This window comes from Excalfactoria chinensis, chromosome 16, assembly GCF_039878825.1.
Source record: "Excalfactoria chinensis isolate bCotChi1 chromosome 16, bCotChi1.hap2, whole genome shotgun sequence".
NCBI lineage: Eukaryota > Metazoa > Chordata > Aves > Galliformes > Phasianidae > Excalfactoria > Excalfactoria chinensis.
This window is the reverse complement of record NC_092840.1, coordinates 2,688,845-2,715,884: the sequence shown is the minus strand read 5'-3', so window position 1 is coordinate 2,715,884 and position 27,040 is coordinate 2,688,845. Positions and strand designations below refer to the sequence as shown.

The window sequence follows — 27,040 nt, the reverse complement described above, 5'->3', positions numbered from 1 at the left end:
GCCGGAATAAGGAGCGGTGCGAGCACGGTTGGTTTATTAGGAGCAAACAGCGACTCGGAGCGCAGAGCTGCAAAGCGGGTGTTCGCAGATAGGAAGCTGAACGCGAAGCGTTTGGTAGCTGAGGCAAAGCACGGGGAAAGCTCGGTTGCAACGGAGGAAACATAGGGCGGTGTTGGCGGTAGGAGCTGTGGATCTGTGCACAGCGGGCAGCTCAGGGCTGCCCACCAAAGAGGTGCCGCAGCGGAGATAACAGCCTAGGGGACAAAAGCAGAGCGTGAGGCACGAGATCGCGATGTGAGGGCGGGAGGAGTGAAGGAGGCTGCCGGCACAGCGAGATGGAAACATGGAGAGGAAACAGAGAATAACCCGGGACTGGCGTGTGTTGGGATTGAAAAGGGGCTTTAGGATCCCCTGAGTGGGAGTAAAGATCGATCCCCGCAAGGCTCTGCTGGGAGCTGTTCGAGTCCCGCAGCAGCACGGCTGCAGATGGCGCTCTGTATCTGACAGGAGCCTTTGAATGCCGGCAGGGATGGGGCACCCACAGCCTCCCTGGGCAACCCGATCCAGTGTGTCACCAGCGCTGGGTGAGAAACACGGATACGGCTCTGCTTTAAAATGCAGGAGATACGAGAACAGGCGGCCCTGGGGGGAAAGAAAAGCTGCGCTGTAAGGCAGCGTTAAGTAGGAACTGCAACACAGGTACCTTCTCCAGAGCTTTGAGAGAGCTCCTGGTTTGGGCTCCTCGGTTCCTTTGGCTGTGATTTGGTCCATTTGCTGCAATAGCCGCGTTTCACCTGCAGGCTGACTGCTTCCTGCTCTTTGTTCCATGTTATTGCCCTCAGGTCTCCCTGAAAGGAACAGGAGGAAGAAGTACAAAGTCACACCCTCCCCTGAACGCCTCGTGTAAGAAATAACACAGGGATTCCTTACTTACATAAACTCTCTTGCTTGCAGCCCGTGCTGAGGGATGCTGGATGATGCTCACACTGAATTGCTTTGGCATAATTCTGGAAGAAAACACAGCCCAACAACTTGAAATTGTGTCTCACAGAAGGGGTCTGTTGACTTGCTTTTGCTTTAAGAACTAAAAGCAAAGATCTAAAGGCAGATGTGTAGGTTGGATCCCAGCCATTCTGATCAGTCAGCTGGCTGTCAGAATGATGCCTGAAGGATGGGAAAGAAAATCCTCCCTTCCTGACAAGGCATTTTGAGAGGAGAGGGTGTAGGAAGCACCTCTGATCCCTCTGGAACAGCCCCCTCGTTAGCATTACTACTGATGACGTAGTCAGAAAACTCGTTATGCTTTTTAAGGAGGAGAGGTAGATGCCTACAAGGCCGTCTGCGCAGAGTTGTGGTGAGCTCCAAGTACTGACATCAAAGTCAGCACCTACTGCAGGCCCTCTGTGGGGTCTGATATGAAGAAGGCATCTGGAGGCTTGAAGTCAAGGCAGGCCATTCTTCAGACTCTCTCGAACAGGTTAAGCTTACCCTTAGCTTTCTTAGCTAAAGAACCAGAAACGCTTGTGTGGTCTCTCTGTAAAACTCATGACCAGACTAATTGTGATGAGCAGCAATCGAGGATGTCATTATCACACATGCAGATGAAAAGGGGGAGAGCCTACCTGAAGGCATTATATGCTTGCCATCTTAAGCATCTAGGACTAAATAAATACCGTTGCTTGTATCCTGTAGCTTACCTTTTCAAATCCACGCTCTGCTCTAATTACATGGTGAGCACTCTCAGCTCCAGGGCTAAAAAAGAAGTGAAATAAATAAGAACTGAGTTTACAGAGAGATTACAAAAAGGAAGCAGTCAAGCAATCGTGTCTGTGGGCACTATAAGCATTTTATTATTTATTAAGCCTTTAGTACCTCCAGGCAACAAAATACGCACCCTGAGCATAGATTTGTACTCAGGGTTCTAATTTTCATTGATAAGGAAAATGCGTATACATTCCCACAAAGAAATCCAAGAGTGGGAAAGGTGTCATCAATGAAAGAGAAGGGAGAAGAGGGAGATGGACTGTACAGTAATGATGAGCACAAAAGGTTGGTGGTATAGGAAAGATATTCCTGTATGGCCTAGGAGAATGTTTTGTAGTTGACTGACCTGTCCATACACAGCGTTGGGTATGAGGTCTCTGTTTGACCTTCAGTTCTTCTCCTCTTTGCCATTTCTTCCATCTCAGTAGTTTCTGGTATCTCATTTTTTCTCTTGACCTTCAAAACATTGCAAAGTTTGCACTGGCAAAGCTTGATTATGGCTTTTCTATTTAATAACAAGATTCAGAATCGATGTGTGCTTCTATTTAGCGCAGCCGTTCATCGTTACATAATGGAAACAAAAAAGACTTGTGAGTAAAATATAAGCTTCTATATTCAGAGAGATGAACCAGAGAGAACTGCGCCAGTAGTGCCAATTTATAACTTCCAATTAGCAGTAAATGTAAAACTTCAGCATTGCCCATCTTGCAGCAGTTTTGGCTGCAGCCTGGAATCTCTCTGTGTACTCTGCTGCTTCAGGATGGACTGTAACTCAGAACACACACACGCAACTTACAGGCTCAGAAGTGTCGCTGTTTACTTCTTTACCTGTAACAGAAGTATGACAAAGCTTGGTGATGGTTTGCACTGGAGTTTCTCCAGCCAACTTCTAAGTACGTTTCTGCTTTATGCCTTACTTCCTGAGAACAGGACAGCCTGCTGAACTTACACACAGTGCACTGAAACTGAAAAACTACTGGAAAAAACTACTGGAAAACACTTCTTTGTTCTGGAAATGACCCAAACGTAACCAGACAGACTTACCCAAAGACAAGCTTTGCTGGAATGAGTTGAGCTCTAGATACATGGTGCAAATGTAGGGATAAGGCACGAGATCAACATTCTTGTGTTTGAATCTCATTTCTGACACTCTTTCCCATTTGCTTAAATCTGAGAGCGACATTAAGGCTTACAAACAAAGCACTGCGTTGCCTTCTCTACCAGTGGCACAAAGCTGCTGAGTCTGTAAGGAACGTTTCTCATTTCATTAATGTTCTAAAGCAGCGCACAAGCTGTGCTTGCCATTGTGTTTGGTGGGCTCACTATGACTCAGTATGTGTGCTTTCATTTCTGGAAATAGATGATCTTTAAGGTCGCTTCTGGCCATTCTGTGGTTTTCTCTGTCTAAATCTGACTTGGAACTCGGAGTTACTGGTCTAAAAACACTTCAAAAGACTCCTCTGAAATCAGTTCTTTGCTGAAGGCGCCGGCTGAGGTGGATCCTCAGGTAACATAAAATTGTGAAGCTCAAAGCAGCTAAAGACCTGCACAGTACTGAACATGGATGCTGAGTGAAGCAACTGCAACATTTACAACTCAAGGAATCTTTTCTTTCATGAGCAGGAAAGGATACATGGAAAGATGGTGAAGTGGTCTGTAGAAAACGGACGTAAATCATCAAGGTTTCCAAGGATGACTCGAATTGCTTCCTAGAAAGACCAAAAAAAGAAGTGAGGGAATAACACTGACAATATATCCACAGCTCTACTGGAGCTCAGTGTTTGTTCAGGCTTTGAAATAAAATAACTTTACAGTTTGGATTAATTGTTGGAAAGGATATTCTGAATACATACATACAGTTTTGCTTTTCCTTCTCCCCACTCCTTTCATATCACCTGAGCTGCACTACAGAAAGATACCGACTGAAATGGCTTCATATCCTACCTCAAACTCCTTGACAGCAATTTCGGTGTTGTTGAGTTCAGGAGCACTGTGAAAACAGATAGAAAGAATTAGTCCCACCTGGGGAAGGGAAGGGGGGAATTACGTTCTTTGACAGAGTTTAAATGGCAACAGGACATCATAAACAGGGCACATTTCTCACTGCAGAGGGAAAATTCTTAGCAAGGAGATAAAACCTCAAAATGTTGCTCTTAAAAGTACCCAGGATTCTTTTGAATTATCTGCCCGTTTGCGCTGTGAGTGTGGATATGAGAGATAGGAGATCAGAAACGCTCCAGATTTAAAGCAAGAAACAGCTGTAAACAGGCTCTGCTTTTGAAGGCAAGAGGAAGATCCCAGCACAATGCTTTTGAGGGCATTGCCCTTGGACTGCCGCCTGCTGATGCTCACAGCCTTGAATGGCGTGATACCTGAAGGGAGCCAGGTGGTGCTCACAGATCCTCTGGCTCTGCTCATTTTTATTAATGCTTAAGAACACCAATGTTTTATCAGAAGCTGGCAGCAACAAAGCAAAGCTTCAGACCAAATCTGCTATCTACAGAACGTTTCTTTTGCAGAACCTGACCTAAAACCACCTAGTTCTGAAATAAAAAGCCCCAAGCAGTAATACCTCCTTTGGCCAAAACACCCCCAACTTCTGTTACAGCCTCCAGGATTCTGAGGCCTCCCTCAAATTAAAAGCTCCAAAACTTCTTGAGTGAGTTGGTCTGGGCTCTGCCCTCTGACAGAAGGACCTGTTTGCCATCTCTGCATGTCTGACCAAGCAGATATACAGGCAGATCCCTCCAAGGCAATGTTTCCACCTTTCAACCATCACCATCCTCGTTTTACACCTTCCCCATCCAAACTCATCATCCTCTGCACATCCCAAGGCTGTTCGTTCTGTTCCTCGAATACCAGCAGCCTGAAGCACTGTCTCCTCCCCTCCCATTTCTCAGGCCTGCCCTTAGCACACCTTCTAGAAACTGAGAGGCGGTTCATCAAAGTCCTCAGCTCCTCACCTCTGCAAGTTGCCATAGCGGATCTTAAACTTATACACAACTCCTCCTGCGTGAAGGAACCTGGTTTCAGGCAGCGGGTACGCAAATGGTTTCAATGGCATCTTTTTATCACTTCCAAAGGAAGAAGGCTGTCTTTGGCTCTCTCCCCACCAGGCCTCTCTGACAGCACAGAGCCCGGCACAGCTCTGAGCCCACAGATGGGAGCAAGGCCGGTACTGGGCCTAGGCCGCGGCCTGCAGCCCTGCAGGCACAGAGGGAAGGCCGCAGCTGATATGGGGGGGGGGGGGGGAAAACAGAGCAGCACCTCCTGCCTCCCACAGAACACGGCCTGGGTCATCACTCCAGTGCCCCCAGGACACGTCCTGAGCTGTGCAGGTGGCAGCCTGGGAGGGAGGGCCTCAGGAATGCACCAACTCCATGTTGTTACCATCGGGGTCTTCTGAGAGGAAAACAAGACCTGGAGCCTTCCTGGCAGCCTTTCGTATTGTACAGACACAACTAGAAAGCTCCAGTGGCCAATAACAAAGCAACAATCAAAGGCAATGCATAAACAGATGCAAAGGAACCTATTTGGAACCAATATCCATAGATCCATGCTTTCACCTTGCTAAATATACCATTATAATCACAGTGCCCTTCCTGCAACCCTGTGCCTCTAAAGAGCATTGAAACCATGAGAATCCACTCACTCCCTGAACATTGGCATCCCACTCCTCAGGGCAGCACTGTGAGAGCCCCCAGCCCCCCCGTGCCCATTCCATCTGCCCACATCCCTCATCCTGTGGGCACCAAAATGAAGAGCTGGTCCTTCCAAATGCCTTCAAACAGCTGAGCAATACCACCCCATTTAGTAGGGAGGTGAAGCAGTACCCGCTGTGTTTCCCCTTTGAACCCTGGGGATGTGAGAAACTCTCAGCGCTGCCTTCTCCTTTTCTCTGTGTGGTTAAGAAAGCCTCACACCTGCAGGCAATTGCTGGCTTATAACCCAAGAACAACATTAACAGCATTTTCCTTTTGCTCCCCTGATTTGCAAACCAACCTCATTATCTTCGCAGGGAAATGGCCTCAGGTTTTAACTGGCCTCCTGTACATTTGTTTATGAAGCTGACTAACTTGTCCTCATAACTGCATCTGCCCTGGGAAAGGAACAGGTTCCCTCTGCTTTGCCCAACAGCGATGCAACAGGGCCGACTGCTCCCCCTGGCTCTGCCCTAGCTGGATCTGCAGGGCTTCAGCTCACCCCAGGGCTCCTTCTCCTCCTGGTTCCCAACAGAGCCGCTCTCCCTGGTAAGTGGGTGGCAAAGCTGCGGTGCCCTCAGGGCCGGGAGTGTGTGAGACTGTGAGATACTGCAGGGTAGGCAGACGAGGCTGTGTGCATCAGAGCCCTGGAAAAATAACCCAGGTGCAAATTCAGGGATACGAGAAATGGGAGAAAAAGCTGCTCGTTCGTCTTCTGTCTGTTGCAGAGCAACGATCTCAAGGAAAAGGAAGGACTGAAGAGCCTCTATGGAAAGTTCAGTGGAGGTGCAGCTGCTGCTGGAAGAAAGCAGCGACAGATGAAGTCAGTGGGGAGACAGACGGGAAGTGGCACCTCCTGTGAATGCTTCTGCAAGTGCCAGGGACACAGCACTCCCCGCTGCACCAGCTGGAGCCTCAGCGCCGCATAAACAGACAGAGAAAGCGGAGGATACTTTCAGAATAGAGATGGAGAGTACAGGCAGATGTGATGTCGGGTCCTGCAGAAGCCACATAGGGAAGCTACAATCCTCTGCATGAACAACAAGGAGATCCGATGCTGAAATGTGGGCCGGCAGGAGGAAAGATGTGCTCACTGTGTGTGATCTGCTGGGCTGAGGGCACCGCGCTGGTCGCAGCACTGGACCTTAAAGTAAAATGCCAGAGGATCGAGACAAGCAGGTTATTGCTGTCCTGGATGGCAGTTGGGTTTGCTGGAGACACCGTACCAAAAGGTGTGAAATAATATGACATGACTCTTTTGCACCCTTGGTCAAGCACCAGCCAGCCCAGCCCTCCACAATCCCTGCAAAGAAGGCAGGGCAGCCCCCAAAACCCTGAGCCTCCCCTATCCCCCAATGCAGAAATAGCTCCCCCAGCTTCTCCTGGCAGGACAGAATGTTGGACAAAGACGTTTCCATCTTTGCATAGTGGTGGATGGTTAAAGATGTCCCAGAGAAGATGGTGCCAAAACCCAGAGCAGGGCATCCCAGCAGCCCTTATGGGAAAAGGACAACAGATGTGGCCAGCACAGCTCACAGGAGCACTGCGTCAGCTCCACAGCACAGGGCCGCTGCAGCACAGGGACAATCAGCCACACTGGGGAGCAGGAATGGGAACCTGCCCCATCCCAGCGAGGGAAGAACCTCTGCTGTGTGCAGCAGCCCCGAACCCCCACTGCTGGCAGCACTGCTGCTGGCTGCGTGCCACCCCGGGACCCACACAGGGGAAGTGGCTTCTGTGAGGGTCCCTTCAAAACAAGGGTGTTCTTGTCTGAGAGATGGGAAAAAAGATCAGAGTGATCTGTAGGAAACCAGACCCGGTGACAGACGATTTGCTTCCGGACACCTTGGCCAGGATGCTGTGAGGATTGCTTTGCCTTCTTCCCTGACACCTGCAGGTCCTGCTCACATCTGGCACGGCCACACCAGCAATAGCTCTGCAGGTGTGAGGTAGGGTGGGATGCCACTGTGCCCAGAGCGGCATCTGCTGTGCTCAGCAGGAAGCTTTTGCACTACTGCATCCCTACTGCCTGCATCCCTGTTGCATCTTTACTGCATCCCTGCCTGCATCTCTGCTGCTTCCCTGCCCGTATCCTTACTGCATCCCTACTGCATCCCTGCTGCTTCCCTGCCGCTTCCCTGCCTGTATCCTTACTGCATCCTTGCTGCTTCCCTACTGCATTCCCGCTGCTTCCCTACCGCATCCCTGTTACATCCCTACCCGTATCCCCTCCTTCATTCCGCTCCCTCCATCCCCTCCCTCTCCCGTTCCCACCCGCACAGACCGCACTCCCGCAGCCCCATCTCAGCCCCCTCAGGGCCGCACTCTGGGTACCCGCACCCCCTCCGTCGCCCCCGGAGCCGCCCCCGCCGCTCTCCGCCTCCTCGGGGCGGTGCGCGGGGTCCCCTTATTAAGGGGGAGCGCCGCGGGGCGCAGGGGGGGCGGCGCGGGGCGATGGAGTACGCGGAGGCGGATTATTACTACGGGGAGGCGGAGGAGGAGGAGGAGGGCAACGGGACGGCGTGCGCCTGGCAGGCGGACTGGGAGGCGTCGTTCGCGCTGCTGCCCGCTCTCTACGCGCTGGTCTTCGTGCTGGGGCTGGCTGGCAACGCGCTGGTGCTGCTGACGGTGTGGCGCGGCCCCCGAGCCAAGCGGCGCTCTGCCGACGCCTACATCGGCAACCTGGCGCTGGCCGACCTGGCCTTCGTGGCCACGCTGCCGCTGTGGGCCGCCTACACGGCGCTGCGCTTCCACTGGCCGTTCGGCGCGGCGCTCTGCAAGCTCAGCAGCTACCTGGTGCTGCTCAACATGTTCGCCTCCGCCTTCTGCCTGGGCGGCCTCAGCGCCGAGCGCTACCGCGCCGTGCTCCGCGCCGCCCCCCCGCCGCCCCGCGCCGCCTCCGCCCGTCTCCGCCGCCCCGCGGCTCTGGGCCCGCTGGCCGCGCTCTGGGCGGCGGCGGCGGCGGCGGCTCTGCCCGCTCTGCTGCTCCGCGAGGCGCGGAGGGACGCTCGGAACCGCACGCTGTGCGACCTGCGGCTCGGGGGGGACGGCGGCGGCGCGGAGCGGGCGGCGGCGGCGCTCAGCCTCGGCACCACCGCGCTGGGCTTCGCCGCTCCGCTGCTGCTGATGGCCGTGTGTTACTGCTGCGTCGGCAGCGCCGTCCGCCGCCACCTGCGGCCCCGCCGAGCCGAAGCGGCGGCCAGGAGGAGGTTGTTGCGGCTGATCGCCGCGCTGGTCGGGGTGTTCGCCGGCTGCTGGCTGCCCTTCCACCTGCTGAAGAGCCTCTTCGTGCTGGCCGCGGCCGGGCTGCTGGAGCTGCCGTGCGCGCTGCTCGGCCTCATCTCCCGCCTGCATCCCTACGCCACCTGCCTCGCCTACCTCAACAGCTGCCTCAACCCGCTGCTCTACGCCTTCCTCGACGGCCGCTTCCGCGCTCAGTGCCGAGCGCTGCTGGGGCTGCGCGGAGCCCGGCCGCCCCCCGCCGCCTCCTCCACGCTGAGCGCTCCGACGCAGCGCTCCGAGCTGCCCTCCTCGGGGGGCACCAAGGTGTAGCGGCGCCCCTTCCTCCCAATAAACGGCCGTGCCGCCCTCGGAGCTCGCTCCCTTCTTCGTCCCATCGCGGCCGGAGCCCACGCGGCTCTGCCCCGGCTGCATTTTAGCGCTGGAGGCGTTCTGCGCTAAGGTGGCACCGGGTTCGGCAGGATTAGCCCTGCAGCGATGTGAGCTGTGCTGAGGCTGCGCTCCTGGAGTGCCGCAGCGGGGTTACCCCGAACTGCTGGCGCGGGGCAGCCTCGTCCTGGGGCCGGGTGGGTGCTGGCGGTCCAAGGGCTTCTCCGTTCGTACGAGGATGGGTGAGCGGCACTTTGAGCCCCGGCTCTGCAAATCCAGTGGGGTTCTTACCCCGTCCCAGCACTCACACCCAAGGTTGTGGCCACAGCGTGCTGAGCCCAGCCCTGTGCGGTCACCTGGAGCCTTCCTGCAGCTCCTTACCTTGCTCAGGTAGCTCCACCTGAGCAGGTCACATCTCCAGCTCCATCCTGCTTTCCTGCCGCCCGTTCAGCCTCTGCAAGAGGCTGCTGTGCCCCGGGTTGTGAGCTCCAACCAGCCCAGATCCACATCCCTGCAGCCGTGGGCATGAGGGGCGAGATGCCAGGCTCCCGGCAGAGGGGGTGGTGATGGAGGTGGCCCTGCTGTGGGCAGCGTGTGCACTGGGATGGAGGGCTGAGGGAAGGCATCCCAGCATGGAAAGCATCTGCCAGCCCCAAGGTTGTGTCCTGCAGGCTCTTCCCACACCCTAGCTCTGCTCTGGGCTGAGTGGACCCTTCCCTGCTGCCCCTGGGTGCCAACCCATGTTGGGAGAAGGAGCTGAAACAGCTTGGGGTCCTGCCCTGGTTTTCTGTTTCACTGCTTCATACCTGGGAGATACGTGCAAGAGTGTCTGTGCTCCTGAATGCCCATGGAGGAAAAGCAGCTGCTGGGTCAGGGCCAGGAGCCAGGCACTGCCTCCAGCTTCCAGATCTGCTCTCATTGCTGAGGTTTGGACAGATGCAGAGCTTTGGGATGGGTTTGGTGGTGACATACTGACCCTGGCCGTGCTGTTGGGCCACTCTCTGCTTGTCCCCTGGCTCAGGTATGGTGGGACAGTGGCTTGCACAAGGCCAGCGGAGCTGGGGGAGGGGAGGAGGTAATGGCTAGGAACCAAAGGACAATGCAGCCCTACAGCACAAGGGCGCATAGAACTCCAAGGGGTCCCCACAGCCAGGACCCACCCTAGGGCTGCAGCCTCAGGATGAGCAGCTGTGGCACAACAGCTCCTGCAGCTGGGCCAGGCTCAGGTTGCCCTGTGCCACCGTGGGGCTGAGGATGCTGCTGCTGCCAGGAGCTTGTGGCAGTGATGGGAAGCTGTCAGCTGCTCTTGGCACAGGGACAAGGGCCCACTGTGCCCCTCGCGGTGCCTTGGCACAAGGCTCAGTGCAGCACTCAGTGGGTCCCTTCTCTCCTGCAGGGCAGACAGCAGTGGAGCTTTTCATGTCGGCGGAGCCGCTTCCAGGCAGCTGGCAGGAAAAGGAAGGCCTCGTCCTCTTGTCTCCAAACAAACAGCACGGAGCCCACAAAGCCAGGGTCGGGCTGGGGCTGCCCTGCAGGGCTGGGGATTCCTCCGCTGCCCCGAGGTGTTGCCCTGGAGACATGGCAGCACAAGGCTGGCACCTCTGCACGTACCCACGTTCCCAGGCGCCCACAGCCCCTGTGCAGACAATGCAGCACTTCATGAGCCCCCACAGCAGCTGGGCTGCAGGTTCCCTCAGCCCCACAGAGCAGACCGGGGGGGGCTGAGCAGTCCAGGCCCGCACAGCACTGCTTCCCCAGCCAGCCTCAGCTGCAGCCTTGGAGCCACATCCACAAGCAGCCTGAGCCTGCTCCTTGGGTACCAACACAGCAGGTGCTTCGCTCTGAGGGCTTGGTCACAACACTGGCCTCAGAAAGGCCTTAATGCCCCTGACCTGAAGGCACTGGTCAAACGTGACATCTCGGGACCCTGAGGCCATAAATGAGGGAACTGAAGATAGCTGCAGGCACAGGACCACGTCCTTCACTCACAGAGGCACCAGTTGCTACAAGCTTTGGCCTTATTCCATGATACAACACACACTGGGTGAACAGTAAGATAGGAATCACAATTGTGCTACTACTGGAACAAACTTGTGCAAAGACCCTCCTGGCGCTCACGTGGGTTTTGAAGACACACAAAACACCACCAACACGGGGCTGCCTTTAGACAGGAGCTCCCTCAGATGCTGCCTTCAGGCTCTTCCTTCTTTCCTCTTGAGACTGAGGCAAAGTTATCCTGGAACAATCACAAAGACCCAAAAGTTGACGTTCAAGCATTTATTTTCCTGCCTCATTTTTAAATACATGTATTTGCAACTGCAAGGAGGCCCCGTCCCTGCAGACACCCAAGGTGAGGGGACGGGGCTCTGAGCAGCTCATCAGCTGTGGGTGTCCCTGTTCAGTGTGATGGAGTTGGACCAGACGGCCTTCACTGTCCCTTCCAACTCAAATGATTCCATGATTTTAAGTAAAACTAAAACCGCTGCAAAGAAATAGCAGGAAGGTCTTGAGAACGGTTTCATTAACACCTCAGAGTTCTTGGCTTCCTGTTCCTAGCAGAACTGAAGGTGAGAGGAGACAACAGCTGCACACATCAGCTGTGCTGATGAACGTTCAACTCCAGGGAAGAAATATAACTCGACCAAAAAAGATTTGGTACGAGACCGAAGAGATGAAATGCCATGAAGGAAATTTACAACCGAAAAGGAGATCCCAGAAAACAGGAGAGTAAAATAATGTAACACCTTCCTGAAGGAGGGAGGAGGAGTGTGGGACCAAACTCAAACACGTGAGGACTATTGGTTCCACGCTGGTATGTATTAATTCATAACTCCCAACGTTATGAATTGAAGCTTACATCCTCTCTCTGTACTTCAACGCAATCCAGTTCTTCAGAATTCCTGCTGCTCATCTGGGAAGGACGAAGATTTCTTCTCACCTTAACAAAGAACTCAGGTTCTGCAGAGGGAACACCTTCCCCTGAGCAGCACCGTGCAATCCCCATTCACACACCTCCAACACACGTAAAGAGCTTGAGAAGCTGGTGGAGTTTGCTCCTGCATTTATGGAAGGATGCTTCATACCTTCATGCACACGAGGATCCTCAACCTGAACAAAAGCCATCAGCCCCAACCTGTATGCTGTCACGAGGACCTGAAACGCAGGGAAATGAACCAATCTTCCCTCTTCTGCTTTCTGTTTTTCCTGTGGTATGCAGAACTCAGAGCTGTCTGGTAACAGATGTTCACTTTGAACTGGTTTCCCCCCCTGCAACATCTACCACAGCCTACAAAGGAACGGCAGCGGTGCAGCTCATTTGGTGCTCCTGGAGGTGGGCACGTCTTGGTCACGCTGTGACTCATTAAGCAGTCAGGTAAAGGTTTCTGAGCAGGGAGTTTGTGCTCACCTTGTCTGAGCAGAGCTGAGCAGACAGCTGCCCAATGAACTCAACCCACGTCATCTGTGCAAGAAGTGGTCTGCAAGGAGCTGCAGCGCAGCCTCCAGCTTGGAGCAAGAGGGGAAAGGCAACATCCTTGTTGCAGAGCCGAGGGCCAGACAGAAACGAGCAGTTCAGGACTCCAAGTTCCAGTACTTCAAATAAAATTAACTGGAACAGCAAGAGGATCAAAGCACCAACCTGAGGGACTCGGGACAGAACACAGGGTCACTTTATTTTCAGCTGGTCAAGGGGCTCTGCTGCTGTTGCAACGACGTCCCAAAGAAACAGCAGCAATAACGTGCAATAATTGCTAGGAAAGAACTTGAACTCCAGCTTTCTTCCTCTGATCATCACAATTTACTGCAAGCTACACCAACAGCCATGCTCTCTTTAAAGGATCCTCATCCTTTGTACTGTCAGCACCACGACACTGCACCTGCTTACATAGACCCCACACTCAGCAACTGCACAGGCGAATGCCAACCCCTACCCCCACACTCAGCTTTGAGAACCCTCACAATTTCATCCCCTCCGCTCGTGCTCACACAGACTGTTTGGATCTCTATACTCTGTAGCTCGGGTCTCTTAACTGTTTTTCTCCACACCAAGAGAAGTCTCAAGTCCTGGCCTCCTCTAGCACTGTTTAAGACCCAGCTTTAACTTCATGTCAGATTCTTATGAGACAACTTGCTAGGCAGGACATTCTGGTCTTCCAGGTTTAATGGATATCTCAGATGCAAAAAGGGGACCCACATTTTATTACTTTGCTAAAACCACACAGCAACCCTCCCATCATACCAGGCACAGTTCCCATTTATTTTAAAAATAAATATTTATAAACAAAAGGAAGAAAGAAATTCTAAGAATTATCATGTTAAAAACGTTCCTGCCAAAAGCACAAATGCCTTTTTCAGTCACAACAACCTGTACACCAAAACAATGGCAGTGCTGTTCTCTCATCTGCTGCCGTAGTCTTCCACTGCAGGAATCCACATCTCCATTGAAGCAACCAGCAATTCTGTGCCTGCTGAGGATGTGTCATGGGGATATTCAGTCTCCTTTTGTGATCAAGTCCTCGATATAAGCATCCAGTTCATCATCTGTATTAATATCAATGTCCTGAAATTAAAACAACAAGAAATCTCAGTGAAAAAGTGAATCTTGAAGAGCAGCGTGAGGATGGAAAGAACAAAACCCCTCCTTGTCCAGCAACACAGCATCTCCTGCAGCACCCATCCTGAGCAGCCTTTGCATCCTGCACACAGCTGCTTCTGCTGGTCTGGACCCAAGTGGCACCACACTGAGAAAGCATCAGGATCACACAATGGCCTGGGTTGCAAAGGACCACAATGGTTATCTTGATTCAACCCCCTGCTGTGTGCAGGTCGCCAACCAGCAGACCAGGCTGCCCAGAGCCACATCCAGCCTGGCCTTGACTGCCTGCAGGGATGGGGCATCCACAGCCTCCTTGGGCAACCTGTTCCAGTGCATCACCACCCTCTGGGTGAAAAAGAAAGAGCTGGAGAACAGCTCAGTGCTGGACTACAACACCCAGTGCCTGGACGAACCTCGGTCTGATGAAGGTCTCGGTGCTGTGGTTCACCCACCTCCTGCACTTTCTGCAGCAAAGCCACAATGTTAGTCCTCAGCTTCTGCAGTTTCTCCTCTGTTTCCTTCAGCTTTATCTCAGTGTTGCGCAGGTTTTCTTCACAGGCTTTGGCCCGGGCATCAGCACGAGTCTGATATGAATTGCACAGGTTCTGCAGACCTATCTCGTACTGTTTGAAATAGTCTTTCTATGGAACATAAAAACAACAACAAAAGACACATTAAAAGAAGCATGAAACGTAAATGAGACCCCAGTAGTTGCAGCTACCAGCAGGACTGAACACCGCGAGGTAACACAGCCCTTCTGTGCTCCTTGGCTGCATTCCTCACCATGCTCACATTTACATTCCTCATCTGCCTACAGTGTGAAGCACAGAAATCACACAGGTTTTCACACTCCCAAAGACCAGAAATACAACAGAAGCGGACTGAATTTGGATTAGGCATACTGTGGTTTGGCAGGATGTCAGACAAGAGACAAGCCAGAGAAGCCAGTATCAGTATTCCACATTTTCCATCACCAGCACAAAGATGTTGCTGCAGACTCAGCCACCAAAGGACGGATAGACTGTTCGAGCAGAGAAGACTTCACCCCTGTTGGTTTACTCCCACCACTTCCGATACTGTTCAGAGACCACGTGCCTCTGGGTTAGGGAAGGAAACCCACAGAGCTATTTAGTGGGGGCCTCCTTCCAGTCATTCAAACTACAGTGGAAGAAAAAGCCCTCCAAGCTTATGAAGTATTTCCTGAACACAGCACAGCGCTGCAGCTCACGGCACTGACTCGTAACAAACACGTTTCAGCTATTCTGGCTGGTAAGGACTCGGGGAGAATTTCAGCTTTAGCACATAGATCAAGGAAATCAGGATACTGACCCCCATGCAGAATCCCATTTGTTCCTTGCTCAACCAAGAGCCTTAAGGTGAATCACTGGTGGGCTGTGAATCTTGAAATTCTACTCCATCTCTGTGAGCCTGGTCATCTAAAGAAGCACAAGGGGGTTGTGGCTTCTGTGCTGCCTCTTATCTCTCAGATGGTCTCTTTGTAAGTTGGACTTAAAGGTTGGGGGTAAAGGAGCAGATGTGCCTACGTTCCATTTCTACAGATCTCGGAACTGACCTCGTTAAAAACTTAACAGCAATGGACAAGAACTTCAGGTGGTAGCAGCCAACAGCTTTCCCATGCAGATGTATGATAACAGAAGACCTAAGGCACCAGTTATGAATTCTTTTTCCCCCTCAGCTACACTAGTCTGCTAAGGATACAAACAAGCTTTTGAGGTGCACAATCCTGCGGCCTGTGGATGTAGACTTTCCATAAGAATGAGGGGGAAAAAAAACCCCAACAAACTCCAGTTTATTTTCTGGATGTACTGAACTCACCAAGGGAAATGCCAGCAACCCTTCCGAGCTCATGGAACTCAATTCCTTCTTGGAAACAGGAAAATTTGGAGGCAAGAAGTATCGCAAACAATTCCTATGCAGGAAAGAAAAACAAAACCAAGCCGGAGTTTGAGTCTGAAAAAGTGAAGCCATCAGGCTGCAGCAGCTCACAGGGAAACCATGAACTCACCGAAGGATCTGGACTAGTAAGTCTACTGTTTCTTGGCCACTGCTTGGGCCTGTAGTGTCTGGTTCAATTCCAACACATTCTGAGGTAGAAGGTTCAGCCACAACAACCTCCTCTTCCTGCTGTGTGTCTGGACTCTGGTACTCTGGAGAGGGAGGTTTCATCAGTCTCACATCCTCACTGCCTTTCTCTACCCTGAGAAGGGGAAAAAGAAAATCAGATATATTTATCTACATCAGTCATACCTGAAACACAATCACAGAATGGCTCTGGTTGGAAGGGACTTCAAGGATTGTGGATTTCCAACCCCCCTATTTAATATCAGACCAGGCTGCCCACGGCCCCATCCAACCTGGCCTTGAACACCTCCAGGGACACTTAACAGCTTCATCAGAATCTGCACAAATTTGTCACCGAGACCTCTAGATTACACAACAGCTTCCTCCATGGGAGCATCACGTTCAAGTGATGAGCAGATTGTACCGAGTTTGTTGTGTTCACTCTTTGCAAAGCAGCTGGACTGTCCTGAGTGCACACACGCTCCCTGATGTGACAGCAACGCATTTCTGTCTTCATCATCTATGTAAGTAAACCAGAGCCTTCCCCTTGAAAGGGCAACAAGCCTCCAAAACGCAGCAGCTGAAGATAATTACCAGCGATCTCTTGGGGTGGTGTCCGTAGGAACATAATCAAACTTCACCTTCCAGCGTACCGCATGCTTGCCCATTTCCACTGCTGTGACACGGCCTGTGAACCACTCCTTGTTCACACGGACCTCCACGTGCAGCCCTTTGTCTGGAAGGAAAGAGACAGTAAAGATGTTGGCAAATATGCAGATGCTGGAGACCACATTTGGCTTCACCTTTACAGAAGGCAGGGACTGGGAGCTGACCTAAAACTGCGACAGCTGCTTCAAACAGCACATGAACCATAACAACATCACTATCACAGAGCTGAACTTCTACTGAGAAACGTTAATACACACAGAAATGGCACGGCACTCTCAGTGTTTCTGCTGTACCCTGGGCTGTGTGCCATGCTGTTCAGACTGGGCATCATAACTCATGTTAGACTGGGTATCTTCCTATAGGTTTCTACAGGGTCACTCTCCATTCAGCACCTTGGCAACGAGCTGCAGAATTAACCAGCCTGGCAGAAGATGAAACAGCCTCTTTGCTAGAGGTCTCTCAGCCCCTCTTCTTTAGAAAGCTCATTAATGAAACGACATGTTTAATCAGCGAACCCAGCTCTGAATCTCCTCTATTTCACTGTATCATGAGTTCATTTCTCACCTTTCTGAGCTTTCTTCAGTTCTGCCACATCTTCCTCCCCTGCGCTGTCTGTGAGCTACAAGCAAAGCGAGGTCACATTAGATGTCAGCTGACGAGACAAACAGCAAACACTTGACAAACACCTCCTGCTGCAGCACCCCGTGCGCTCTCACCTCCACCTCCACCTCACTGGGATCCTTCTTCTCCTCTTTCTCCTCTTTCACTGCTACATACTTGCCCCGTTTTGTCCTCTCCTTCTTACACTCCACTTCTTCCTCAGACAGCTCCTCAGCAGCCTGCACGGTCCTCTTGCGTGGGGTGGAGGCCTGAAGGAGGCAAACAAGCTCCAGCTGAACCTCAGGTACGTTATCAAACAAAATCTATTCACCAGGTTATTTAAAAAACAAACAGGAAACCAACTCGGCATAAACCAACCCCACATATCTTCACTATCCAAGGTTTTACAGGGTGCCATACGATAATAACAGGATCCCTCAACCCTACTGCTCCATTATCTCCTTGTGATGTGACACAGCAACATGGGCTATGCAGAACAGCAGGTAAGGAGCTGATGGTTTTCATCCCACTGAATCTCACCTGGGGAGATTTGACAGCAGCAGATTTCTTTGGTGTTGATGCCTTGGCAGTTTTTGAGTTGGGTGTCTCACGGGGGCTTTTGGGGCTCTGCGGGACAGCAGAGGAGGGTTTGGTTTGTGTAGTTTGCTTAGAATGAGTCTTTGAAGTGCTGTTAGACCTCCCGACTGTCATAGCGTCGTGGTGTGTCTTGGAAGTGCTGGCCTCCTCCTTGGAGAGTATGCTCGCCAATCTGGGAGTGTTAATATGTGTCCAAGTAGAAGAACTCTTTTTCAGCTGACTGACGGACTTGGAAGGAGGTGTAAGTGAGGGTGGTCTGCTGGGAGCATTCTTGATGACATCGGGTAAGGGAGGAGATCGCGGGCGCTGGGATCGAGTCACTTGCTGGGTGTTCCAAAACAAATCAAGGTATACAGAGAGAACAGACAGAAAAGTCAGGCTCTGAGCTAAGGGCAGCGTGGAAGAGTAGCCTACAGTGGTATCCCCATTACCTCCCCTGCAGGCCGTGTGGTCACTTCCAGAGGCAGCTTCTTTAAGTCAGCTTGAGATCGAACTGGCGTGGTTTTCTGTTAAAGAGAGAAAACCCAAAAAGCTTCCTTTTAAAAGCTACGTGAACCCAGCCTAGCAAACAGTTTGCCCATTTCAAACAAGATCAGCAATTGTAAAGAAGGCATTTTCTGTTGTCTCTCAAGACTGGGACACCAGCAGTCAACTCCCACCTTCCTAACAGGAGATAAGACTTGAGATATTGTACTAAAACAAGCCCACCCAACGAACGTGACACAGCACACACACTGTGAGAGGACATTACTCTCAGTATCATCTGCTGGCACCAGGTTCCTCAAAGCCCGCTGTGCTTAGAGGGGGACCTCCAGGTTTACCTGCAGTGCTTCCAGTTTCTCCTGCTGCTGCCGGATTTTCTCTGACAGCTGTTTCTGTTTTTCCTCCTGCGATTTTGAGTCTTTCTTCAAGGTTCCCAGTGGTAATTTCTGCTTCTGCTCCGGAGCATCACACCTAACACCAAAGGAATGCAAGACAACTTCAGTACAGACAGCAGAACCTCCACTTCTCTCACTTGCGGCACTAAAACCCATCCCTTGCACAGCACTAAAACCCCTTTTTCTTTCTGCAGTGCCCACAATCCCAGAGGTAGCTGTTTTCTCCCTGGGAAATGCACAATGTAAGGATCAAAAGCATTACTAATACACCAAGCCATTTACATTGGGAATTACCAGTTCAAAGCCCTGGGGCCATATTCAACTAAGTTTGGGGATAGGCCAGTACAAAGATGGGTAACAATTTGGCTGCGTGAACTATTGGTACAATCATATTTCCAGTGACAGCACAGAAAACCCACAAAGGAACTCAATTTCACAGAAGCATTGAATGGTTGAGGTTGGAACAGACCTTCTGGAGGCCATCCAGTCCAACCCTTCTACTCACACAGAGATGCCTACAATAGGATAACCAGGACCACATCCTACAATAGGATAACCAGGACCACGTCCAGATGGCTTCAAAGTACCCACAGGGAAACTCCAGACCCCCTGGGCAGCCTGTGCTGGTGCACAGTCACCCTCGTGGTCAAAGTGTTGCCTGATATTCAAGGAGGATCCTCCTCTATTTCAGTTTGTATCCATTGCTTATCTCAATGCAACACTGCTTCTCTTGCTTGCAGCATTCTTCCTGACACAGCCCAGAACACCGCTGGTCATCTTTGCACGCTGCCAGCTCATGATCAAGCTGGTGCCCAGCAGGACCCTCAGGTCTTTTCTGAACAGCTTCCTTTCAACTGGGCTCTCCCACCATACCCTGGTGCCTCAGGCTGTTCCTCCCCAGGTGCAGGACCCTGCAATTCTTGCTGACTATCATGAGGTTCCTGTCAGCCCACTCCACCAGCACGTCCAGGTCCCTCTGGAGGGCAGCACAACCCTTTGGCAAAAGAGCCACTCTTCCAGTTTTGCATCACCAGCCAACGCTCTGAGAGCACACACTCATTTGCCACGTCCACCCGCATGTCAGCACCACCAATTAGTACCTCATCATTATGTGGTCAGACTGCAAGCACAGCCCACAGGCGTCCCATACAGGTACAGAACTACTGTCTGTCACTCCAGCTGTTCCCAAAAACCTCCTGACCATAAATAGGCAAATAAGGCATTATTTATATTAACTGATTCTTACCTATTTTGTTCAGGGTCGGGGTTCATAGAGCACACCCAACTATCAGGGTAATTCTTCTCCACCGAACTCAGCTGGAATGGGAGAGTCCTCCATTTCAGGCATACGTCTGTTAAAGTAAACACTTTGCAAGTCAGAAACGCACAATCAAGTTCCCTTTCCACAGCACTTCTCAAGCCTGTTCAATGCCCAAGGATCACATCTATTTCCAAAACATATTAAATGACAGTTAAGACTAGTGGCAAAATACACACAACATACACCTCCACTTCGAGGAAGAACTCAAACCTGGTAAGCAAAGCAACCATAACAATAACCTGATGAAGCCTGGCATTAACTGATACTTGAGCACTGCACTGCTACAATGACAGCACTTAAACATGGAGCAGCCCCTCCTGAAATCACCGCTCATCTCAGAAGATGGGCTGCCCCATCCTGGCACCAACGCTCAAGAACTCAGAGACGTAACCACTAACATTAGATAACGTAAGAGGTTTTAGATGAGTCAGACGCACTGAGTTTGGTTTTCAGGGCACTGCTGGACTACCAGGAAACCAACGTCATAATAAGTAATAAAAGGCAAGCGTTTTTAAATCAGGCTCTGGGAGGACTTTGCAAACCACAGCAGATGTCAACAGCAAAGATGATGAAGAATAACAGGAAAGCTCCTCCTATGTGTGAAGAACCTGGAAGTTGCTGAGCAAACCATCTAGGGAGGAGAGCATGACAAAGTAATTCCCAACGATTGGCTCCACGTTCCTTGCTACATCCTCATTCCCAGTTCCCGTGGGAAAACGGTCATGGGAGTTCAGTGTCCCTCTATGAAATGAGGAAGTGGTTATGTTGAGATCTCCCTTCTCCCAGCTGGAATAAGGGCTTAGTCCACTCAGCAGCACACAGAAGTGAAGCTAAAAAGATGACTGTAAGATGCAGACTATGCAGGACCAAAACCTTATTTTAAGACATTTAAATGTGCCAGCAGCTGCTGGGTAAAAGGCAGAGGGAACTCAGAAAAGGAGACAACAAGCCCTAGCAGGGAACCACGATAGATGAGCTCATCTCAAACCTCCTCCCATCTATCCATCCCCACGGAGGAGCAGCCTCCCAACTGCAGCCGTTCTCACGCACCGCACTGGATGGTGGTGGGGATCTCCATGGCTCTGCGCCGTTTGTAGCGCAGCTCGCTGGATGGAGGCTGGTTCCAGTTTGCTGACAGATAACCAAATTCATCCCAGAACTTGATGATACCCCTCTGGGCTGGAAAACAAACAAGCTTCCATTCAATACGGAGTTAATAAGCATAAAAATCATCACATTCGCTCTTGGCTGTTCACTCCCTCAGTTCCCTCCCAGCCAAAGTCTCCCCCTCCTTCCCTTGGAAGGAGGTAAAGCTTCATTACCTATAGCTACATCCTTCCAGTACTGAGCTAAGTGCTCCCCCATGGCCTTCAACAAGTGTCGGTATTCTTTGGCATCAGCAAAGTCTTGTTTATTATGAGTTGGCTCCAGAACCAGATAGGGCACATCCACGACACCGACTACGCCACCACATGCCCTGCCAGAGGAACACACAGTCAGGAACAGTATTGAAATGGGAGGTCATGGTTGAGACAAACAGCACTGAGAACAGCAGATGGGACATACACAACCACACACACACACACGCGTCCTTGCAGCAGAACTGTTCTTAGACGTTTATCAGCTCTGCAGTTCAGGCTTGAGCTGGTACAGAGAGAACTCATTTTTAACTGGGAAAACATGGAAGCACTGGGCAATGTTAGAACACGGGTTATATTGGTCAGACTCCAAACAAAGGGTTGAGAAAGGGAAAATCTCATGCTCACAAAGAACGGTTAATGCAGAAACAAAGATCATCGGAAGACCTAAGTTATGTGTAAGAACATGCAAAAATACTGCTGAAAAATCTCCAAAAACTCACATGCCACCCTCCAGCTGTGGGCCCACCTTCTCATACATCTTTATCAGCCGACTGCAGTTATAAATGAACATGCCGTCCAACTCGCGCTGCTCAATATTCACACCAAAAATAAAGTTGAGTTCTTTGGGTTCCTTCAGTGCCCTGAAACACAACGAGAGGAGCTCTGAGGAGCTCGAAAATATCCCGTTCTCATTTCTAAAAGCCAGGACTTCTGTTGAGCGTGTGCTACAGCTGAAGATGAATGCAGCACAAAGGCTTTGCAATGCAGGCATCAATTTAGGCTGAACGTTACTTGCTGAGGCAACCTGATCACTGTAATGAGGACACCTTAGTTTTAGGCTGAAGGTATAACCAAACACGAGGCAAAAAGCTTTAACTATTACACAGTGTTGTCTGTGCCCCTGTCCTGCCTTACACCCGCATGCACAGCCCCAGGGAGGTGTTTGGCTTCTCTAAGCTCTTAATCTTTAGAGCGGAATCGTGGAATGATTAAGGCTGGAAAAGAGCCCTAAGCTCAGCAGGTCTGACCACCAACCCCCATCACACCACGTCCCTCAGTGCCACGTCCGGTTGAAGATGCTTGGAATTCTTTCTCCTTATCTGCTACCTTCTGCTACCTCTATCAGACACTGAGAGACCCTGAGCTGAGCATTCATGAGCGCTACGTTGTAGTAACCTGTAGCTCTAAGACTAGAGTCTAAAGCCCAATCAGCCATTATATTACATATATTATAGGTTATATATACAGCTATATACTATAGGACTTGTGTAGTTGTCCTTTGTGCTGGATTTAGGACCTGACCTTACACAAGGGCTTTGGGACAAAGGCCGTACAGAAGCTTTCTTCTTTATTTTAAGATCACTGTTAGCTGTTCAGCTCTCTTAAAGGAAAAGCATTTTGCCCACTGAAAGGAAGGCAGATCCACTGACAAGTTACACTTCATACATTATCAATGTTATCAGAAGTAAGAACTAAAAGACAAACCTTACATGCACAATTTAAATGGAAGCCGAAGATCACAGCTCTGCCGCTTCTGAATTGCAATTATTTAAGATATTAAAATGCATTAAGTTCGTTTCTGGCAGCAAGTGTGGGATAGTCCTGACCCAGGCAGGGATGTAAATCAGGATGCAAAACAAACAGCCAGGAACAGACCTGGGACACACAAACCCCAAACCACGCTCACCATCAGCCTTGGCTGTAAGTAATCAGCCTTTCTGTTAATCAGCCCTTACTTTGTGAGATTTGCTATTAGGGTTTGTGAAATGCATATGAAAAATAGGCAGAAAGCTCATATACGAAGAGTTAATTATTCCCATGAGTTCTAACAATGCCGCAGGAATTCGTGGCAAGGACTGCAACAGAACTCAACGAGCTCAGAGGAAACACCTCTACAACTCCAAGCAAAGTCATGTCACTGTTAGCTGATGGCGAGCCTTTGTTCCCCTGAATCTGCAGCACAAATGCAAAGCAGACAAGCAGGAGAATGATAAAAGCTGATGCTGAAAAAAGGAAAAAGGAACCACTTTCAAATGCTTTTTTCAGAAACTAAGGAGGGGAACAGCAGGAGCAACCCGAAAATCCAACTCAATCCTTGTGGCTGAACAGATGCCCGCAGACACCCAAGCTTTGAGCTGGATTTTTCACTCTATTACATGAAATAAAGCAGGAGAATCATTGGAGCGCGTGGAACAAACAGGCTGAGAAGATCAGAGCTTGCAGCTGCCTCGGACTCACCGCTGCTTTGCCTCCTTAATCCTCTTCTTGACGTCGGCCTCCCGGCGCATGGTGATGGCCGAGTTCTGCACCTGACGTAACATCACCTGCCAACACGTACGGCACGGTAAAACTGCTGCTCTGAGATGCAGGAGCACTCAGCCCCCTGAGGTTTTTTCCTCCCTCCCCCTCTTCAAAAAGATCTCACCAATCTTCCAAATGTAAAGAATCCGCCAGCTGTGCTGGGCAATAATTAGCACTTCCAAACATACAGGGCTGTGCCAGTTGTCTGAGTTGCTTTAACAGCTTCACAGTTGCTTAGAAGGAAGCATCCAAATGTAACTAACCAAAGGCACAGGGTGAAGGGCAGGACACAAAAGGGAAATAGCTGGGATACTGCAGTGCTGGATTTTTCATTAGCTGTCATTAAGGAGTAATTTTAAGCTCAGGCCACTTGCTGCACCACCTGGCAGCTCCCTCCCAGCTCGGCCTTCCCACCTCTCCAAGCCCACAGGGCTGCAGCTTGGAGAGGAAGCATCAGAAGGAAACCAAGAGAACTTCCTAACAATGGTTTGAGGAAACTGAGGATGAAACGGCAGGAGCAGTAAGAGATCCAAAGGAAGGAAAATAAAATCCCCACCGTTTTACTTTTGTTCCAATACTCTGCATTCCCTCAGCCTCAAAAAGAGCACTAAATCAAAGCACCTTCCCAGTAGAACTCCAGTACTGGCAGAGGATCACCTGCCAACTGATAGATACTGAAAGCTGTGTGCACTGAGTATCAGCATGCCTCCTTCTCACTGGGGCTGGAAAACAAGACGCGCTTAAGCACGTCCTGCAGTGATGACACCGCTGATGACTGAACACTGCTGACAACTTATCTCCAACAGAAGTCACCAGCTGCTCCCCTCACACACCCAAGTGCTAACAGCAGGTGCTAAGCAGTTCGCTCTCCCATCCAAAGCCACACTTCTGAACCTCTCCTTCAATGCCCAACACCCAGCTTGGCAGAGCAGCTCGACTCACCCTGGACTCCCGTGTAAGGTCCCCCCCGAGGCGCAGCTCAAACGCGCGGGCTTTGCTCTCTGCCTCCCGAGCCTTCTCCTCCGCTGAAACACCAAGAGAAAGAGCAACATTAACCAACAGCAACATCAGCAGGCACCGAGTGGAGAGAGCACTGCATTCGACTGGCGCTAACAGATGTGCGGAGACAGCCCGCGCTGGGTTAACCTGGACAAGGGAGAGACGATGGAGCAACACAGGAAGGTACACGTTACATATGAGATGATCATTAACAAAGCACTTTACATTTGGGCAGAGGCCACAGTCAACGCTGGCACAACGGCAGGGCTAAATCTGTGAAAGCACAACTCAGAAAGGTGTGCGTTATTCACTATATTTTGCCTGGAAAAAGAGTACTAATCTGTGCTATACACAAAATAGGACATAAAAAAACCCGACCATTATGTCCAATGCTCTTCACATACACAAATTTTACCACCTTCAAGAACTTCCTCTTCCCACCTCTTTTAGGCATTACCAATATGGCTGCAGGTCAGCTGGCACACGCTGCCCCACACCCCCACCCACTTCAGATCCATTCAACAAACTTCATTTTCAGCTGAGAAATTCCCTCTTAAAATGGAGACACAAACAGCTCTTGCAAGTTAGCAATGCATACCTTGCATCTGCATGCTCTCCCATCCAAAAGCACATTGGCTGTGATCCTCCCTCATACTCCCTTTCATGTCAGAAGGCTGTTGTGCTTACAGCTGTACGGACAAAGAACTAACTGTTTGGAACACAGCTCTTTTCTCCATCCCACACACTATGAGGCCCCACGGTAAATGTGGACCGGCAAGTCATGCCCTGTTTGGGCAGGGGATGCCTCCAGCTGCAGCTGCCACCTGCACCGTACATCTCACGGAGGTATTTTGGCTGCTGATGCAGAACTGATGTTACCAATGATGCACCACCACCCTCAGTGCTGGGTCAGGATTACATGTGGAAATGCACACTTGTCACCTTTCCTTTCTTCTCTGTGTTCTGTTGGAGTTCTGCTACCTTAGCTCCCCCGAGGGTCACAGTAACTTGTTGAGCAAGGAACAGCTTAATTGCATTGCGTGACACCCAGTGCCCTCACAGTGCACCCAGCTTGGCTAAATGGGACAACACAAGTTTGGAGACAGCTTAAAAATGCATCCACTCACATATTCCATCTCTATCTAAGCTCAAATTGTACCAGTGGGCAAACTAAGCACAGCCAGGTTTGAAGGGAAGAACAGAGGGATGCCTGCCCATAAGGTGATGGGGAGAACAGAGGGATGCCTGCCCATAGGCTGATGTCTGCTGCATTAAGGCAATGGCAACTTAGGAGGAACGTCTAACAAGGCACACTTCAGTTCCAGGTCTGAGAGCAGAGGCCCAAAGAGACAAAACCAAGTGCCCTAAGCAGGACAACAAGCATACAGAACTTAGCATTCACATCCTCCAAGGGGAGGAAAGGCATGGCACAACAACAGTGCTGCCAAGCCACGCACCCAGTGCACCAACATACTCTGGAGGAATGTAAAGCTCAGAAAACAGCTCTTAATGACTTCTGCTATTGGACACCTACATAACTCTTCTCATTTTCTGTTTGCTTGCTTTTCAAAACTATCTCTTGAAGTAGAAAATGGCAATGCCTCAATGAAGCGTCCCAGACTGGCTGTAGAGATCCATCTGCCTGCCAAGGGATGTGGATGGTACAGCTCATCACAGGAGGCAGGAAAGCTGGTTCTCAGAGAAGGAGGAGTTCTCTCCTTGTCCTCGATACCAGCCATGTCTTCATTTCTGGACTGTGACACATGTAGGATCACAGACTGGAAATAAGGAAAAATTACATCTTCTCTATCAGCAGTAGAAAGAGAGCCCTTGGTATATGGAACAGAATATCAAAGATGAAACTGATTTTCCCAAAAGCAAAGCAATGAGATCTGTGCCACTGCAGCTGAGGTTAATGCTACAGGAATGTTTTAGCCCCGAAGACTTAACGCAGTCAGTTCTTGCAGAACAAGGTTTAGCACTCACTTCCCTACTGGAGAAAGCGAAGTGCTTTGGTGATGAAGGTGAGTGTGTTTCAGTGCTGATATCCATTTCAGTGCTGGTATTCCTTCTTGGCAGCAGGACAGTGAATGGCAGAATTCCTCACTGCTAAGGCACTAAAGCTCACCTTTCAAACATCACGAAGGCCTCGTGCAATGCCGCAAGAAAGAAACCTTTCCAAATCACGGGATCTGTGGCCTTCTTGAGCAGAATGCAAGTTTGCTGAACACCTGCTCTGGCTACAGGCCCCAGTCTAAAAAAACCCTCATATGTGAGGACGGAGGCACAGGATCAACTGCTTAAACCTCACCATCTATCGTGCTGGGCCGTACTTCGCCGCACAGCTCGAGGGTTATTCTGTTACATGCATCCCCAAGAGGAAGAGGCCTATAGGAATAACACGAATTCCCTCCATTGCACAGAAGCAAGTCTCACGTCACCCACAGTAACCAGTTTCTTTGCAACCACAGAGATCGCAGAAACTAACAACTTCAGGTGATACCCAATGAGAGCCTCGTCCTTCCCTTTGCTGCAGCAGAATCAGGATGCATGTGTACCCTCAG

At 50.7% G+C, this 27,040-nt stretch overlaps 3 protein-coding genes across 5 annotated transcripts in view; 1 reads left to right on the top strand and 2 right to left on the bottom strand.

The window, feature by feature from the left end:
* Window positions 1-18: 18 nt before the first annotated feature.
* MAJIN (membrane anchored junction protein) lies at window positions 19-8,976 on the bottom strand. Of its 2 annotated transcripts, XM_072351450.1 has the most exons (10): window positions 8,844-8,976; window positions 3,709-3,754; window positions 3,398-3,473; window positions 2,809-2,934; window positions 2,561-2,592; window positions 2,111-2,220; window positions 1,698-1,752; window positions 935-1,007; window positions 704-848; window positions 19-254 (listed from the first exon to the last, which is right to left on the bottom strand). In XM_072351450.1, exons 4-10 carry the CDS (start codon window positions 2,903-2,905, stop codon window positions 212-214), a joined length of 555 nt encoding a protein of 184 aa, XP_072207551.1. In that variant the 5' UTR covers window positions 2,906-2,934; window positions 3,398-3,473; window positions 3,709-3,754; window positions 8,844-8,976; the 3' UTR covers window positions 19-211. The 2 variants fall into 2 exon arrangements, with proteins under 2 accessions (XP_072207551.1, XP_072207550.1); XM_072351449.1 differs by lacking the exons at window positions 3,709-3,754; window positions 8,844-8,976 and having other exon boundaries at window positions 2,809-3,517.
* LOC140259797 (apelin receptor A-like) lies at window positions 7,898-9,045 on the top strand. The gene has a single exon (XM_072351442.1). The coding sequence runs from the start codon at window positions 7,920-7,922 to the stop codon at window positions 9,015-9,017; it is 1,098 nt and encodes a 365-aa protein (XP_072207543.1). The 5' UTR covers window positions 7,898-7,919; the 3' UTR covers window positions 9,018-9,045.
* A 4,260-nt stretch (window positions 9,046-13,305) lies between these two features.
* The window catches only part of MORC2 (MORC family CW-type zinc finger 2), a 30,908-nt gene continuing 17,173 nt past the window's right edge, over window positions 13,306-27,040 (bottom strand). For both annotated transcript variants that reach the window (XM_072351432.1, XM_072351431.1), the window contains exons 11-26: window positions 24,420-24,502; window positions 23,415-23,500; window positions 21,677-21,817; window positions 21,138-21,292; window positions 20,866-20,994; window positions 19,741-19,846; window positions 18,438-18,570; window positions 18,048-18,122; window positions 17,560-17,940; window positions 17,136-17,288; window positions 16,984-17,038; window positions 16,345-16,486; window positions 15,695-15,886; window positions 15,505-15,598; window positions 14,121-14,309; window positions 13,306-13,632 (exon numbers count right to left, since the gene is read on the bottom strand). In XM_072351432.1, coding sequence (XP_072207533.1) covers window positions 13,564-13,632; window positions 14,121-14,309; window positions 15,505-15,598; window positions 15,695-15,886; window positions 16,345-16,486; window positions 16,984-17,038; window positions 17,136-17,288; window positions 17,560-17,940; window positions 18,048-18,122; window positions 18,438-18,570; window positions 19,741-19,846; window positions 20,866-20,994; window positions 21,138-21,292; window positions 21,677-21,817; window positions 23,415-23,500; window positions 24,420-24,502 — 2,183 coding nt within the window. In that variant the 3' untranslated portion in view covers window positions 13,306-13,563. The remainder of the gene's footprint in view (window positions 13,633-14,120; window positions 14,310-15,504; window positions 15,599-15,694; window positions 15,887-16,344; window positions 16,487-16,983; window positions 17,039-17,135; window positions 17,289-17,559; window positions 17,941-18,047; window positions 18,123-18,437; window positions 18,571-19,740; window positions 19,847-20,865; window positions 20,995-21,137; window positions 21,293-21,676; window positions 21,818-23,414; window positions 23,501-24,419; window positions 24,503-27,040) is intronic.

Coding starts and splice junctions, on each gene's coding strand:
- MAJIN (XM_072351449.1), bottom strand. CDS start 2,947: ATGTCGCTCTCAGATTTAAGCAAATGGGAAAGAGTGTCAGAAATGAGA. Junction 2,221..2,560: donor ACAGCGACACTTCTGAGCCT/GTAAGTTGCGTG, acceptor AATGTTTTGAAG/GTCAAGAGAAAAAATGAGAT. Junction 849..934: donor CTGCAAGCAAGAGAGTTTAT/GTAAGTAAGGAA, acceptor TGTTCCTTTCAG/GGAGACCTGAGGGCAATAAC.
- LOC140259797 (XM_072351442.1), top strand. CDS start 7,920: ATGGAGTACGCGGAGGCGGATTATTACTACGGGGAGGCGGAGGAGGAG.